General features: G+C 45.1%; 1 protein-coding gene across 7 annotated transcripts in view; it reads left to right on the forward strand.

Moving 5' to 3' along the window:
- ARMC9 (armadillo repeat containing 9) overlaps nucleotides 1-12,878 on the forward strand; it is a 123,545-nt gene that overhangs the window by 38,696 nt on the left and 71,971 nt on the right. For all 7 annotated transcript variants that reach the window (XM_072996330.2, XM_072996333.2, XM_072996331.2 and 4 more), the window contains 2 exons: nucleotides 7,187-7,221; nucleotides 8,255-8,366. In XM_072996330.2, the coding sequence (XP_072852431.2) occupies nucleotides 7,187-7,221; nucleotides 8,255-8,366 (147 nt within the window). The remainder of the gene's footprint in view (nucleotides 1-7,186; nucleotides 7,222-8,254; nucleotides 8,367-12,878) is intronic.

Below are 12,878 nucleotides of genomic sequence, written 5' to 3' on the forward strand. Positions count from 1 at the left end.
TGCCTCCAATGTTGGAGCACTCACCACCTCTAGAGGTATTTATAGAACTGCTGGATTGCTCAGTGGATTAGGTCTCTGGATGTGGAGCCAAAGGTTATGAGTTTAATTCCCACTGTGCCTCCTTGACAGGGGCTGATCCGCAGGGTCCCTTCCAGCTCTTTAGTTCCAAGATTATTATTATCTGCCATGTATGCTATGGAATACAAACACAGCTTGATAAACTTTTAAAATCCAGTACACAGAAAAAGCAACATGAATAGTGCGTGTAAAGATCAACCAATAGTGCTCCACATATCAACCAATGCATTAGTACTTTTAATTTTTTTCTAATAGATACTACATAATTGCTGTCAATACATACTTACACTTTGCTTCCGTAAACGGATTACACAGCCCGCTTTTGTACTCAGGTTCACCAGTGTTCGGGCGGCGTTTCTGCTTCATGGAATCTGAAATCTTTGCTTGGAGAAATCCGAGACAGGCCCTGTCCTTGGCATTTTGGCATCTCAGGTTCTTGCATAACTTGTTTCTGTGGTTCTGCCAGTCCTGCCTGCTGCCGCCACGTTGCTCAAAGATAGAAAGCCTGTGTGGCCACCAGACACTTGACAAAGACATACAAAGGTGCAGCAGAGCATTCCAGCGCCCCGGTCCAACGCCATTCTGTTCCACAGGTAATCATTTCACAAGTCTGGTTAAGCCACTGTCTGGTTTCCGTCTGCTGCAATCATACTTTGTGGACCAGGGGGGAAAAATCGTCTTTTGGACAAGTCTTGGGATCCCCAAGCCAACAAGAATGATGGCCGTGTTGTCTTAAAAAAGGAACATTTCTAGGCAGTGAACTCCTGATATAGTGATAGCCAATGTCAGCCCATGCTGGCACTGCATATTTAGGTCCTTTTCTCAGACCACATGCTAGAGGTCAATTTGTGTTTAAAAATGTGGCAGTCACATAATCATATGTACAGTTTAGTCTGTAGTTTAGTCTGACACTCTCTCCCTAGATGTCGAGCTGGATAAATGCATTGGCAAAGCAGCTGCCATGTTCTCTAGACTCACAAAGAGAGTATGGCTTAATAAGAAGCTGACTGCATATACCGAGATTCAGGTCTATAGAGCCTGTATCCTGGGCATACTCCTGTACTGCAGTGAGCCCTGGACCCTTTGTGCATGGCAGGAGAGAAAGCTGAACACGTTCCATATACGTTGCCTCCGATGCATTTTCGGTATCACCTGGCAGGACAAAGTTCCAAACAGAGTAGTCCTGGAATGAGCTGGAATTTTTAGTATGTATACGTTACTGAAACAGTGACATCTATGTTGGCTTGGGCATGTCGTGAAAATACAGTCGCTGGTGGTTGGATTCCAAAAGATCTCCTGTATGGAGAATGAGTGCAGGGGAAGCGCCCCAGAGGGAGACCACAGCTGTGATCCAAGGATATCTGCAAGCAGGGTCTGAAGGCCTTAGGAATGGACCTCAACAGATGGAAGACCCTGCCATTTGAGTGCTCAAGCCTGGAGGCAGGCGTTGCATCATGGCCTCTCCCAATTGGAAGAGACCCTTGTCCAGCAGGCCGAGGCAAAGAGGCAGTCCCGAAAGCAGCCAAATCAGGGAGCTGGACAGGGGACAGATTGGATTTGTCTTCAGTGTGGAAGGGATGGTCGCTCTCAAATTGCCCTTCTCAGCCACAGTAGATGCTGTTCCAAGACCTCTATTCGGAGCATATTACCATAGTCTCTCGAGACTGAAGGATGCCTACACACAGTTTAGTTTCCAGATTCCATGAGGTATTAGTTCTGTTCTTTTTGACACTGATTAGGCCTCATCTAGAGCAGTGGTTCTCAAACTGGGGTCCCCAGATGTTCTTGGACTGCAATTCCCAGAAGCTTTCACCACTAACTGCTGGCCAGGATTTCTGGGAGTTGCAGTTCAAGAACATCCGGAGCCCCAAATTTGAGAACCACTGATCTAGAGTACTGTGTCTAGTTCTGGACACCACATTGAAGAAGGATATCAACAAACTGAAACGAGTTCAGTAGGGCAACAAGGATGATCAGGGGACTGGAAAGTGAGCCCTAGGAGGAGAGACTGAAAGAACTGGGCATGTTTAGCCCTGTGAAAAGAAGACTGAGGGGAAATATGATAGCACTCTTCAAATCCTTGAAAGGCAGTCCTACAGAGGAGGGGCAGGATCTGTTCTTGATGATCTCAGAGTGCAGGACACATCATAATGGGGTTAAGCTAAAGGGGGCCAGATTTCAGCTGACTATTAGGAAAAAAATTAATTGTTAGAGCAGTACAGCGATGGAACCCATGACTTCAAGAAGTGGTGAGCACTCTAGTGCGGGAGGAATTCAAGAGAAAATTGGACAATCCTCTGTCAGATCTGCTTGGATTTGGTTGGACCCGATTGCCTTATAGGCCCCTGACAACTCCATCGTTCTGTGATTTTATATGTAAAAGTAGCTGGTCTTTCCAATGTGTCTCCCACATGGCTTCCACCAATAAAATGGGTGCCCCTTTCCCTCGGATACATCTCGGCAGAGCTGGCTGCTTACCTCCCTCTTCACCAACCTTTGAAGAGACACCTCCTTCCTCTGAATGTCAGCACTATTCAGAAGGAGAACAGATTTTTAGAATCTCCCTTCTGCCACAGCATCCCCGTGTTTTGACTTCTCCCTGCTGTTCTCCAGTGGCCAACTTTGTACCTTGATGCCAAGTGGTGGGAAATGCATGGTGTAGACAATACAGCAGAGAAGCTGGTGACCTTTGCTCAAGTGCAGTCTTTCTAGGCTGCCTTTGTATGTAAGGGAAACCATCAGATTTTAATTGTGGGTAGATTTCAAGACAGTAGATGGAGTTCCTAATCCTGTCTTCTGAAGATGCCGGCCACAGAGAATGGCACAACATCAGGAAGAACAACCTTCAGAACACAGCCAAAGAGCCTGAAAAACCAACAACCAGCAACAGTAGATGATGCTGGTCACAGATGGGCACTTTCGGGGGGGGGGGGAAGATCCGGTGAGGCCAATCACAAGCAGGCTTCGGACCACTCCCAAGAGACTTGCAAAGCCTAAAAGGTTAACTTGTAGTGGATTTAGTGGATGATTGCCACATTATCTTCTGCTTCTGCTGTTATTCTGGCCCATCCCTCTCACATCTGTCCCCAGAGACTATAAGCCTCAGGGCAAGTCCTGTCTTTAATTACTAGGTCTTACTCAACCCTGTGCTTTGAAAGTGCTTTGGGAAGAATGGTGACTATTCGAAGTCGTGATTATTTGCTCCTGTGTCTTCATCACCGGAGTCCAACGAGGAAGAGCTTTTTGCAAAATGCGGACGGCCTACAAGACACGGTTCTGGGATTGCATCTCCCGAAGCTCCGATGCCCGTCGACATGCGGGCCTCATGGTGGAGAGACTTTCGTGACCGCTCCAGATTGCCCAGAGCCAGAGCATTCTTTCTGCGGGACAGGATATTGGCCCGCTAAGCTAAACCAGAACCCAGGAACACAACTTAATGGTAAAATTCCAAAAATAGCCACAGTCCTGTTCAAGCCTCTTCCATAAAGTGTCATTACAGGGATGTTTCCCAGGGGCTTTTTTCAGGTGTTTCTGTCAAGGGCTCTTTTGATATACTCAAGGGCCATAAGGTGGGAAGGAATAACGGACTTGGTATAATGTGCAGAATTCATTTTCTTAAGGATCTTAGCTTGCATTTTTTGGGGGAAGTAATCAGGGACACGGCCAATCTTCTCCCTTGGGCAAGCAAATGGACCCCAGTATAGCTCACCCCAGCCTTTTATCCTTTCTCATCATCATTCTGAGCTTGCATCATTCCAGGTGTATGGCAGAGTGCAGTGCCCTCTTATGGGACGCTTGTCTGTAGTGTACACCAAGGAACATAGGAAGAGCACAGGAAGTGGCCTTGATTGTCCTGGGTCAAACTGTGGAATTGTCTAGACCACACCAGCATTCTTTACTATGGCTGGCAGTAGCTGTCCAAGATCTCAGAGATGGTGCTTTTCCCAATAACTTCCTGCTTTTCCTCTTTAATAGAATATATGGGAGCTTGAACCTGCAGTTTTCTACATGCAAAATATGTGTCCTGCTCAAAGCTTTCTTTCTTTCTTTCTTTCTTTCTTTCTTTCTTTCTTTCTTTCTTTCTTTCTTTCTTTCTTTCTTTCTTTCTTTCTTTCTTTCTTTCTTTCTTTCTTTCTTTCTTTCTTTCTTTCTTTCTTTCTTGTGCTTTAGCACTACAGGGTGCTATATAAATTGAATTTATAGGCTGTCCTCTAGTGCAAGCCACTCTTGGGGCAGTTTGCAGCCTGAGTGTACAAACAATAATACAGTACATTTTCCCACTGAGGGGGTCTCCGTTTCGTGCATAGATGGTTCGTGGCCTCTCATCATTCATTCCCTCTGAAGGTGGGCCTGAATGCTGACAGCCATGTAGTCACATAATCATATGTACAGTTTAGTCTATAGTTTAGTCTGACACTCTCTCCCCATGTAGATGGGGGCAGGACCGTGGGGGCAGAAGATGGACGGACTGGAATACAGGGTGGGGAGGTCACAGCTGCAGAAGAGTGAACGAAAGAATTGTAAATGTCCTCTTCTCCCCGAAAAGGATTTTCCAGGCCTAGTAGCGAAGGGACACTAGGTTCCTGGAGCCCGGTATTTAGTGGGAATGACTATTGATTACGAGATGGGTCAGAATATCTGTCAAGAGACCGGGGCTGGCCAGGACACCCTGAACAGGAGCCTTCTGTGAATCATCTGCCCTTCTGGCCCAGCTCTCCCTTGGCCAACCTCTTCTTAGAAGTTGTCACTGAATCAGAATAATTCTCAGCAATTCTCAGCAAGTTTCATGCTCACTCAGCATGCCCCCTTATTGTTCCTCTTCCTTTTATCTATTTTTAAAATGCCTTTCCCCTCCACTACAAAAGGTTTTAGCAAGATCTTTTTTTTATTTTTATTTGTTTATTTATTTTGAATAAGGTACTATCTAAGATAGTGTAAATCGGCTTGACTTTCTTACAGGAGTTATGTGGCTTTTGCCTGGACAGGTCTGTCTCCCTGAAATAGAAGGAGTGTTCCAGTTATTCAGATGTTTCTGGGAAAATGAATGTAAATGAGTGAAATACAAATAGACTTAGGCAGAGCATAATACATTGGGAAGCCGCCTCTACTCTGAAAGGTAGCAGAGAGGGAGAGAAAGAGAGATGCACGTGTATTGAGGAACCGTTTATTTTAAGGGCTCCAGAGCTTTTAATTGACTATTATGTATCATCACTCTTTGATTTAAACATAATGTGAAATGCCAGGTATAGACTTATTCATCGGTGAAAGAGAGGCTCCTTGTGTTACATAGGATAGCTGTGCAAAACACCCCCAGGTATTCAGCCGGTACTTCCAATGGAGTAACCCAATCTTCCTTTTTGCCATTTTATGCCTTTTGTTTTCTAAACCTCTGCCGTCCAAACGCTCAACAATAGGCACGGATTATAGAGTCTTGCCCTGAAAGGGCTTTGCGTCATGAGAGAAGGCCTATCTTTTTAAAGCCATAACTGTGGCAAAGAAATGGTAAAGTATATTCTGGGAATAAATGACGCCCATTGACAGGATGAGGTGATGGGAATGATTTTGCTTTTGGGGCCCGTTCCCGCTCCCCTTCACAAGTAATTGAAGCAGAACTGCTCAGTTGAAACAGATTAAATATTATTTAAACGGCTGCAAGGGTCTTTGTGACTTAAGTCAGGGTAGGGGGAGAAATACCTTTCAGCCATGAACAGCAAGCCCTAAGAGCAAATGGTTTCAGGGAACAGCACCCCATATCCCTGCCAGAGCCTATTTTTCTCTTAAGCTGACAACCATCTCTTTTTTAACCTTAACACATAAGAGTTCTTAAGAAAGACAAGGAGTGTGTTGCTCATACACAGGGTCAAGGTTTACAAATCTTGCTTCCCCAATGTCCTTTTTATTTATTTATTTAAAATATTTCACCCCACTTTTCTCCTTAAAAAAGAACCCATAGTGGCTTACATCATGAGCAAGACAGTGTTGAGAGTGAAAAACAGTGGATTACTCAAATACAGAATTAATGACATTATATTAAAAATATTAGGCAGAAGCATGACTAAAAACAGATTTAGAAGCAATAAAATATAAACCGTCCCATTTATTGTCTCCTAGACAGTCAGTCACTAAGGGAAAGCCTGCCTGAAAAGGAAGGTCTTTGGTTGGTCGGTCGTTGTAGGTGATAATGTAGAAAAGAGTTCTACATTATCACCACTCCATGTTCTAGCTCCTGTCCTCTGAAGATGCTGGCCACAGAGACTGGTGAAACATTAGGAAGAAAAACCTCCAGAACACGGCCAAACAGCTCAGAAAACCTACAACAACCATTGGATCCCGGCCGTGGAAGCCTTTGAGAATTCTTTCTTTGTGGAGGGACAGCCTAGAGGGAGCCAGGCTGGCCTCCAGTGGGAGGGAGTTCCAGAGACTGGGAGCAGCGACAGTGCCCTCTCCCACGTCCCCACCAAATGGGGTGGGACAGAGAGAAATACCTCTCCTGAGGATCTTCTTACCTCCTGGAATTTAACCCTGGATTTCTTTGGCTGTGTGTTCGGAATCATACTTTAATTCTACAGCATCCTTGGGTACCATTGCACCCTGAAACGGGGTCAGGCCTATGGCAGAATATTTGGGTCGACGAGAGTTGTGATGAGCTGGCATTGTTGGAGCTACTACTGAAGGAACTAAAAAGCAGGGGTTGTCCCACGGGCCATACCTGATCCTTGGGGCCAATTTTATCTGGCACCTAGTGGCTTCTTGAACTTTATCACTGGCCAGTGGCCAAAAAGGTTGAGCTGTGGAAATGGTATTCCCACATTTAGTATTATGGACGGGGGCAGGCTGTGGAGGGTTTGCCTGTGTGGTCCGATATCTTGGTTTTATCATATATTTTATCATCTTTGGGACTCCCTGGAGTGACTAAAGGGAGACAGCAAGCCATGATAAATAAATAAATAAATATAAATATAAATATAAATAAATAAATGATCTTAACAAACGGCTTCAACCCATTTTGGGGGGACCTCTTGATATTGTGGCAAGGATACGTGACCTGTGTTTGGCTTTTTCTCATATGTCATCCACTCTTTGTCTCCCTCCTTTTTTTTAATTACAGGCTTCAACAATGTTGAGAGCTTCCTTAGTTCCTGTGTAAGTACTTTTCTTTTGGATCCGTAGTTCCTTGTTTGATAATAGGAAGAAGGGTTGCTAGGGACTTTACTGGAAGGCAAAGCACCTTTCATTCCACGGCTCCTTTTGGAGGTTAGCAGGAGTATCGTCTCTAAGTCCCGTGAAGCAGTACCCCTCTGTTTGTCAATGGTTAGACGTGGGACGTGGTGGCGCTGCGAGTTAAACCACAGAAGCCTCTGTGCTGCAAGGTCAAAAGACCAGCCGTCATAAGATCGAATCCACGCAACGGAGAGAGCTCCCATTGCTTGTCCCAGCTCCTGCCAACCTAGCCGTTTGAAAGCATGTAAAAGTGCGGGTAGATAAATAGGGACCACCACGGTGGGAAGGTCACGGCGTTCCATGTCTAGTTGCGCTGGCCACGTGACCACGGAAACTGTCTTTGGACAAATGGCGGCTCTACGGCCTGGAAATGGGGATGGGCACAACGTCCTAGAGTCAGACACAACTGGACTCAATGTCAAGGGGAACCTTTACCTTTAACTAGACCCCATTTTGAATCCCATGTTCACTTCTGGACATCACACTTGAAGAAGGGTGCCAACAACCTGCAGCAAGTTCTAGAGGGGGGCAACCAGGAGGATCAGGGGACTGGAAACCAACCCCTAGGAGGAGAGACACAAAGAACTGGGCAGGTTTAGCCTTGAGAAAAGAAGACTGAGAGGAGAAAGGATAGCACGTTTCAAATCCTGGAAAGGTAGTCCTACAGAGGAGGGGCAGGATCTGTTATCAATTGTTTCAGAGTGCACGACACATAATAATGGGCTCAGGTTCTTTTGTTTGAAAATCAATAAAAACATTTTTTTAATGACTGCAGAGATCACAACCTTTAAAAACTCGCCATTGCAGGTGAGCATCCTGTCTGTATCTAAACCAGGATCTCCATCTCTGTGAGCATCAGACCTAGTTTCTTCCCCTCTAGAAAGCATCCCCCTCCTGAGAACAGGGGAAGTAGCTGAAGGTTTCACGGTTGCTTCCTTTATCATTGATCGTGCAGGAAAATTGACGAAGTGCCCCTCTTGCCATCTCTGGATTACGAGAAGCTGAAGAAAGATCTTGTGGAGGGGAGTGACCGCCTGAAAGCTTTCTTACTGCAGGCCTTGCGTTGGGTGAGTGAGCTGAAGAACAGGAAGAGAAGGATGTCACAGGAAATTTCACATCCCGCCCCCCACTCCCCCGGTCCTTAATTATGGACTGATGCAAAATGCCAGGTTCTTGAAAAAAAACATGCTGTCTAGCAAAATTTACTTATTTTAATCTTTTTATTTTCTGGTACCTGTATCCTGTTGCTGGTTCCAATTGGAACAGAGTAGGTGAATGCTAAGTCAGCATGTATGTAAATACTACTGTCAGCAAATCTGCTGTGGCTGGGACTAGCAAGAGGATATTTGTTGAGACCTTTCTGTATCCTGCCTTTCTCCCCATGAAAAGGGGATTCCTGGTGGCCTACTGTCCGTTTCTGCTTGCTCAAGAGTTTCTAATATTTCTCCTCTTTGCCCTTCTTTTGGGGGCTTTGCGACTCCCTCTTTCACCCCTTGAACAGGAAAATGAGACATTAAAATGCCATGCAGTAGAAAATGGCTTGATAAGCTGGCTGGTTAAGATGGAAAGAGAGGCATTTTGGATAAATGAATGCCAGTGAAATGAAGTTTAGCCAGCTGAAGGAGATTGGTGCTGTTTATTAGATCAGTCCCCCCCTTCCCGAACCATTATCCAGCCATTTCGGAAGAGAAAGAGAAACAAATGCCCTTGCAGGTAAGGTGGATCAAAGCTGAGCTTCTGTAGATGCTGAGTTCTGGGCCCACCACCGGCATCCGTGATGCAGATGCAGAAAGCATGATGGTTCAGTCGGCAGCCTTGATCCATCACTAGGAGTCCTCTGTTAATTCTTCTTCATGGATTGCTGCCTTGTCGTGGCGAAGGGGCTTGAGTAACTCAGAGAAACTATGGGCTATGCCGTGCAGGGACACCCAAGACGGACAGGACATAGTGGAGAGTTCCGACTAAACGCAATCCACCTGGAGTAGGAAATGGCAAGCCACTCCAGTATCTTTGCCAAGAACGCCCCATGATCAGAAACAAAAGGCTAAAAGATATGACGCTGGAAGATGGGCCCCTCAGGTCGGAAGGCGTCCAACATGCTACTGAGGAAGAGCGGAGGACAAGTACAAGTAGCTCCAGAGCTAATGAAGTGGTTGGGCCAAAGCCGAAAGGACGCTCAGCTGTGGACGTGCCTGGAAGTGAAAGGAAAATCCAATGCTGCAAAGAAAAATACTGCATAGGAACCTGGAATGTAAGATCTATGAACACTGGGAAGCTGGAGGTGGTCAAACAGGAGATGGCAAGAATAAACATTGACATCCTGGGCATCAGTGAACTAAAATGGACAGGAATGGGCGAATTCAGCTCAGATGATTATCATATCTACTATTGTGGACAAGAATCCCGTAGAAGGAATGGAGTAGCCCTCATAGTCAACAAAAGAGTGGGAAGAGCTGTAATGGGATACAATCTCAAAAATGATAGAATGATGTCAATACGAATCCAAGGCAGACCATTCAACATCACAATAATCCAAGTTTATGCACCAACCAGCATTGCTGAGGAGACTGAAATTGAACAATTCTATGAAGATTTACAACACCTTCTAGAACTGACACCAAAGAAAGATGTTCTTCTCATTCTAGGGGACTGGAATGCTAAAGTAGGGAGCCAAGAGATAAAAGGAACAACAGGGAAGTTTGGCCTTGGAGTTCAGAACGAAGCAGGACAAAGGCTAATAGAGTTTTGTCAAGAGAATAAGCTGGTCATCACAAACACTCTTTTCCAACAACACAAGAGGCGACTCTATACATGGAAATCACCAGATGGGCAACATCGAAATCAGATTGATTATATTCTCTGCAGCCAAAGATGGAGAAGCTCTATACAGTCAGCAAAAACAAGACCTGGAGCTGACTGCGGTTCTGATCATCAGCTTCTCATAGCAAAATTCAAGCTTAGACTGAAGAGATTAGGAAAAACCACTGGGCCACTCAGGTATAATCTAAACCAAATCCCTTATGAATACACAGTGGAAGTAAAGAACAGATTTAAGGAACTAGATTTGGTGGACAGAGTGCCTGAAGAACTTTGGATAGAGGCTCGTAACATTGTCCAGGAGGCAGCAACGAAAACCATCCCAAAGAAAAGGAAATGCAAGAAAGCAAAGTGGCTGTCCAACGAGGCCTTAGAAATAGCAGAGAGGAGAAGGGAAGCAAAATGCAAGGGAGATAGGGAAAGTTACAGAAACTTGAATTCAGACTTCCAAAGAATAGCAAGGAGAGACAAGAGGGCCTTCTTAAATGAACAATGCAAAGAAATAGAGGAAGATAACAGAAAAGGAAAGACCAGAGATCTGTTCAGGAAAATTGGACATATTAGAGGAACATTTTGCGCAAAGATGAACATGATAAAAGACAAAAATGGGAGGGACCTAACAGAAGCAGAAGACGTCAAGAAGAGGTGGCAAGAATACACAGAGGAATTATATCAGAAAGATGTGGATATCCCGGACAACCCAGACAATGTAGTTGCTGACCTTGAGCCAGACATCCTGGAGAGCGAAGTCAAGTGGGCCTTAGAAAGCCTGGCTAACAACAAGGCCAGTGGAGGTGATGGCATTCCAGTTGAACTATTTAAAAGCTTGAAAGATGATGCTGTTAAGGTGCTACATTCAATATGCCAGCAAGTTTGGAAAACTCAACAGTGGCCAGAGGACTGGAAAAGATCAGTCTACATCCCAATCCCAAAGAAAGGCAGTGCCAAAGAATGCTCCAACTACCGTACAATTGCACTCATTTCGCACGCTAGCAAGGTTATGCTCAAAATCCTACAAGGTAGGCTTCAGCAGTATGTGGACCGAGAACTCCCAGAAGTACAAGCTGGATTCCGAAGAGGCAGAGGAACTCGAGACCAAATTGCTAACTTGCGCTGGATTATGGAGAAAGCCAGAGAGTTCCAGAAAAATATCTACTTCTGCTTCATTGACTATGCGAAAGCCTTTGACTGTGTGGACCACAGCAAACTATGGCAAGTTCTTAAAGAAATGGGAGTGCCTGACCACTTTATCTGTCTCCTGAGAAACCTATATGTGGGACAGGAAGCAACAGTTAGAACTGGTCATGGAACAACTGAGTGGTTCAAAATTGGGAAAGGAGTACGGCAAGGCTGTATATTGTCCCCCAGCTTATTTAACTTATATGCAGAATACATCATGCGGAAGGCTGGACTGGAAGAAACCCAAGCCGGAATTAAGATTGCCGGAAGAAATATCAACAACCTCCGATATGCAGATGATACCACTCTGATGGCAGAAAGTGAGGAGGAATTAAAGAACCTTGTAATGAGAGTGAAAGAGGAGAGTGCAAAAAACGGTCTGAAACTCAACATCAAAAAAACTAAGATCATGGCCACTGGTCCCACCACCTCCTGGGAAATAGAAGGGGAAGATATGGAGGCAGTGTCAAATTTTATCTTCCTGGGCTCCATGATCACTGCAGATGGAGACAGCAGCCCTGAAATTAAAAGGCGCCTTCTTCTTGGGAGGAAAGCGATGACAAATCTGGACAGCATCTTGAAAAGCAGAGACATCACCTTGCCAACAAAAGTCCGAATAGTCAAAGCTATGGTTTTTCCTGTCGTGATGTATGGAAGTGAGAGCTGGACCATAAAGAAAGCAGACCGCCGAAGAATTGATGCCTTTGAATTGTGGTGCTGGAGGAGGCTCTTGAGAATCCCCTGGACTGCAAGGAGAACAAACCTATCAGTTCTAAAGGAAATCAAGCCTGAGTGCTCACTGGAAGGACAGATCCTGAAGCTGAGGCTCCAGTACTTTGGCCATCTAATGAGAAGAAAAGACTCCCTGGAAAAGACCCTGATGTTGGGAAAGTGTGATGGCAAGAGGAGAAGGGGACGACCGAGGATGAGATGGCTGGACAGTGTCTGCGAAGCAACCAACATGAACCTGACACAACTCCGGGAGGCAGTAGAAGACAGGAGGGCCTGGCGTGCTCTGGTCCATGGGGTCACGAAGAGTCGGACACGACTAAACGACTAAACACACACACACAATAGATAGGTAGTACTGCCCAACGTGCTTGCTTGGCAGAGACATAAGGATGTTGCTTTATTCGATGCGATGCTATTTCTGATTATTGGTGATTCAAAACATGCCTCTTGAAAAGGAGGTCCTTTATTTGCCCCAGTGGACGAAAGGCATAACCAGGGATGATCTGACACTATCAACAGCTGCAATTAATTGGAAGATTTATTTAAATCACAGCAAATAAACAGAGAATAAGAGCCACACAATATAAGGCACAGTATAAAAGAAATAAAGGAAAATCAAGAGTTTCTAACACAATACAATGCAATGATGAGATGAAAAGTGCAAAGGAGAACAATCTGGATTTAAGTATCGGATGAAATTGCAATTGTGCAAAATTAGTCTCAGTTAATCCTTTATAAAACACTATTCTTGTTGTTTAGTCATTTAGTCGTGTCTGACTCTTCATGACCCCATGGATCAGAGCACGCCAGGCCCTCCTGTCTTCCACTGCCTCCCGGAGTTGAGTCAAAGT

Source organism: Pogona vitticeps, chromosome 3, assembly GCF_051106095.1.
Source record: "Pogona vitticeps strain Pit_001003342236 chromosome 3, PviZW2.1, whole genome shotgun sequence".
Classification (NCBI taxonomy): domain Eukaryota; kingdom Metazoa; phylum Chordata; class Lepidosauria; order Squamata; family Agamidae; genus Pogona; species Pogona vitticeps.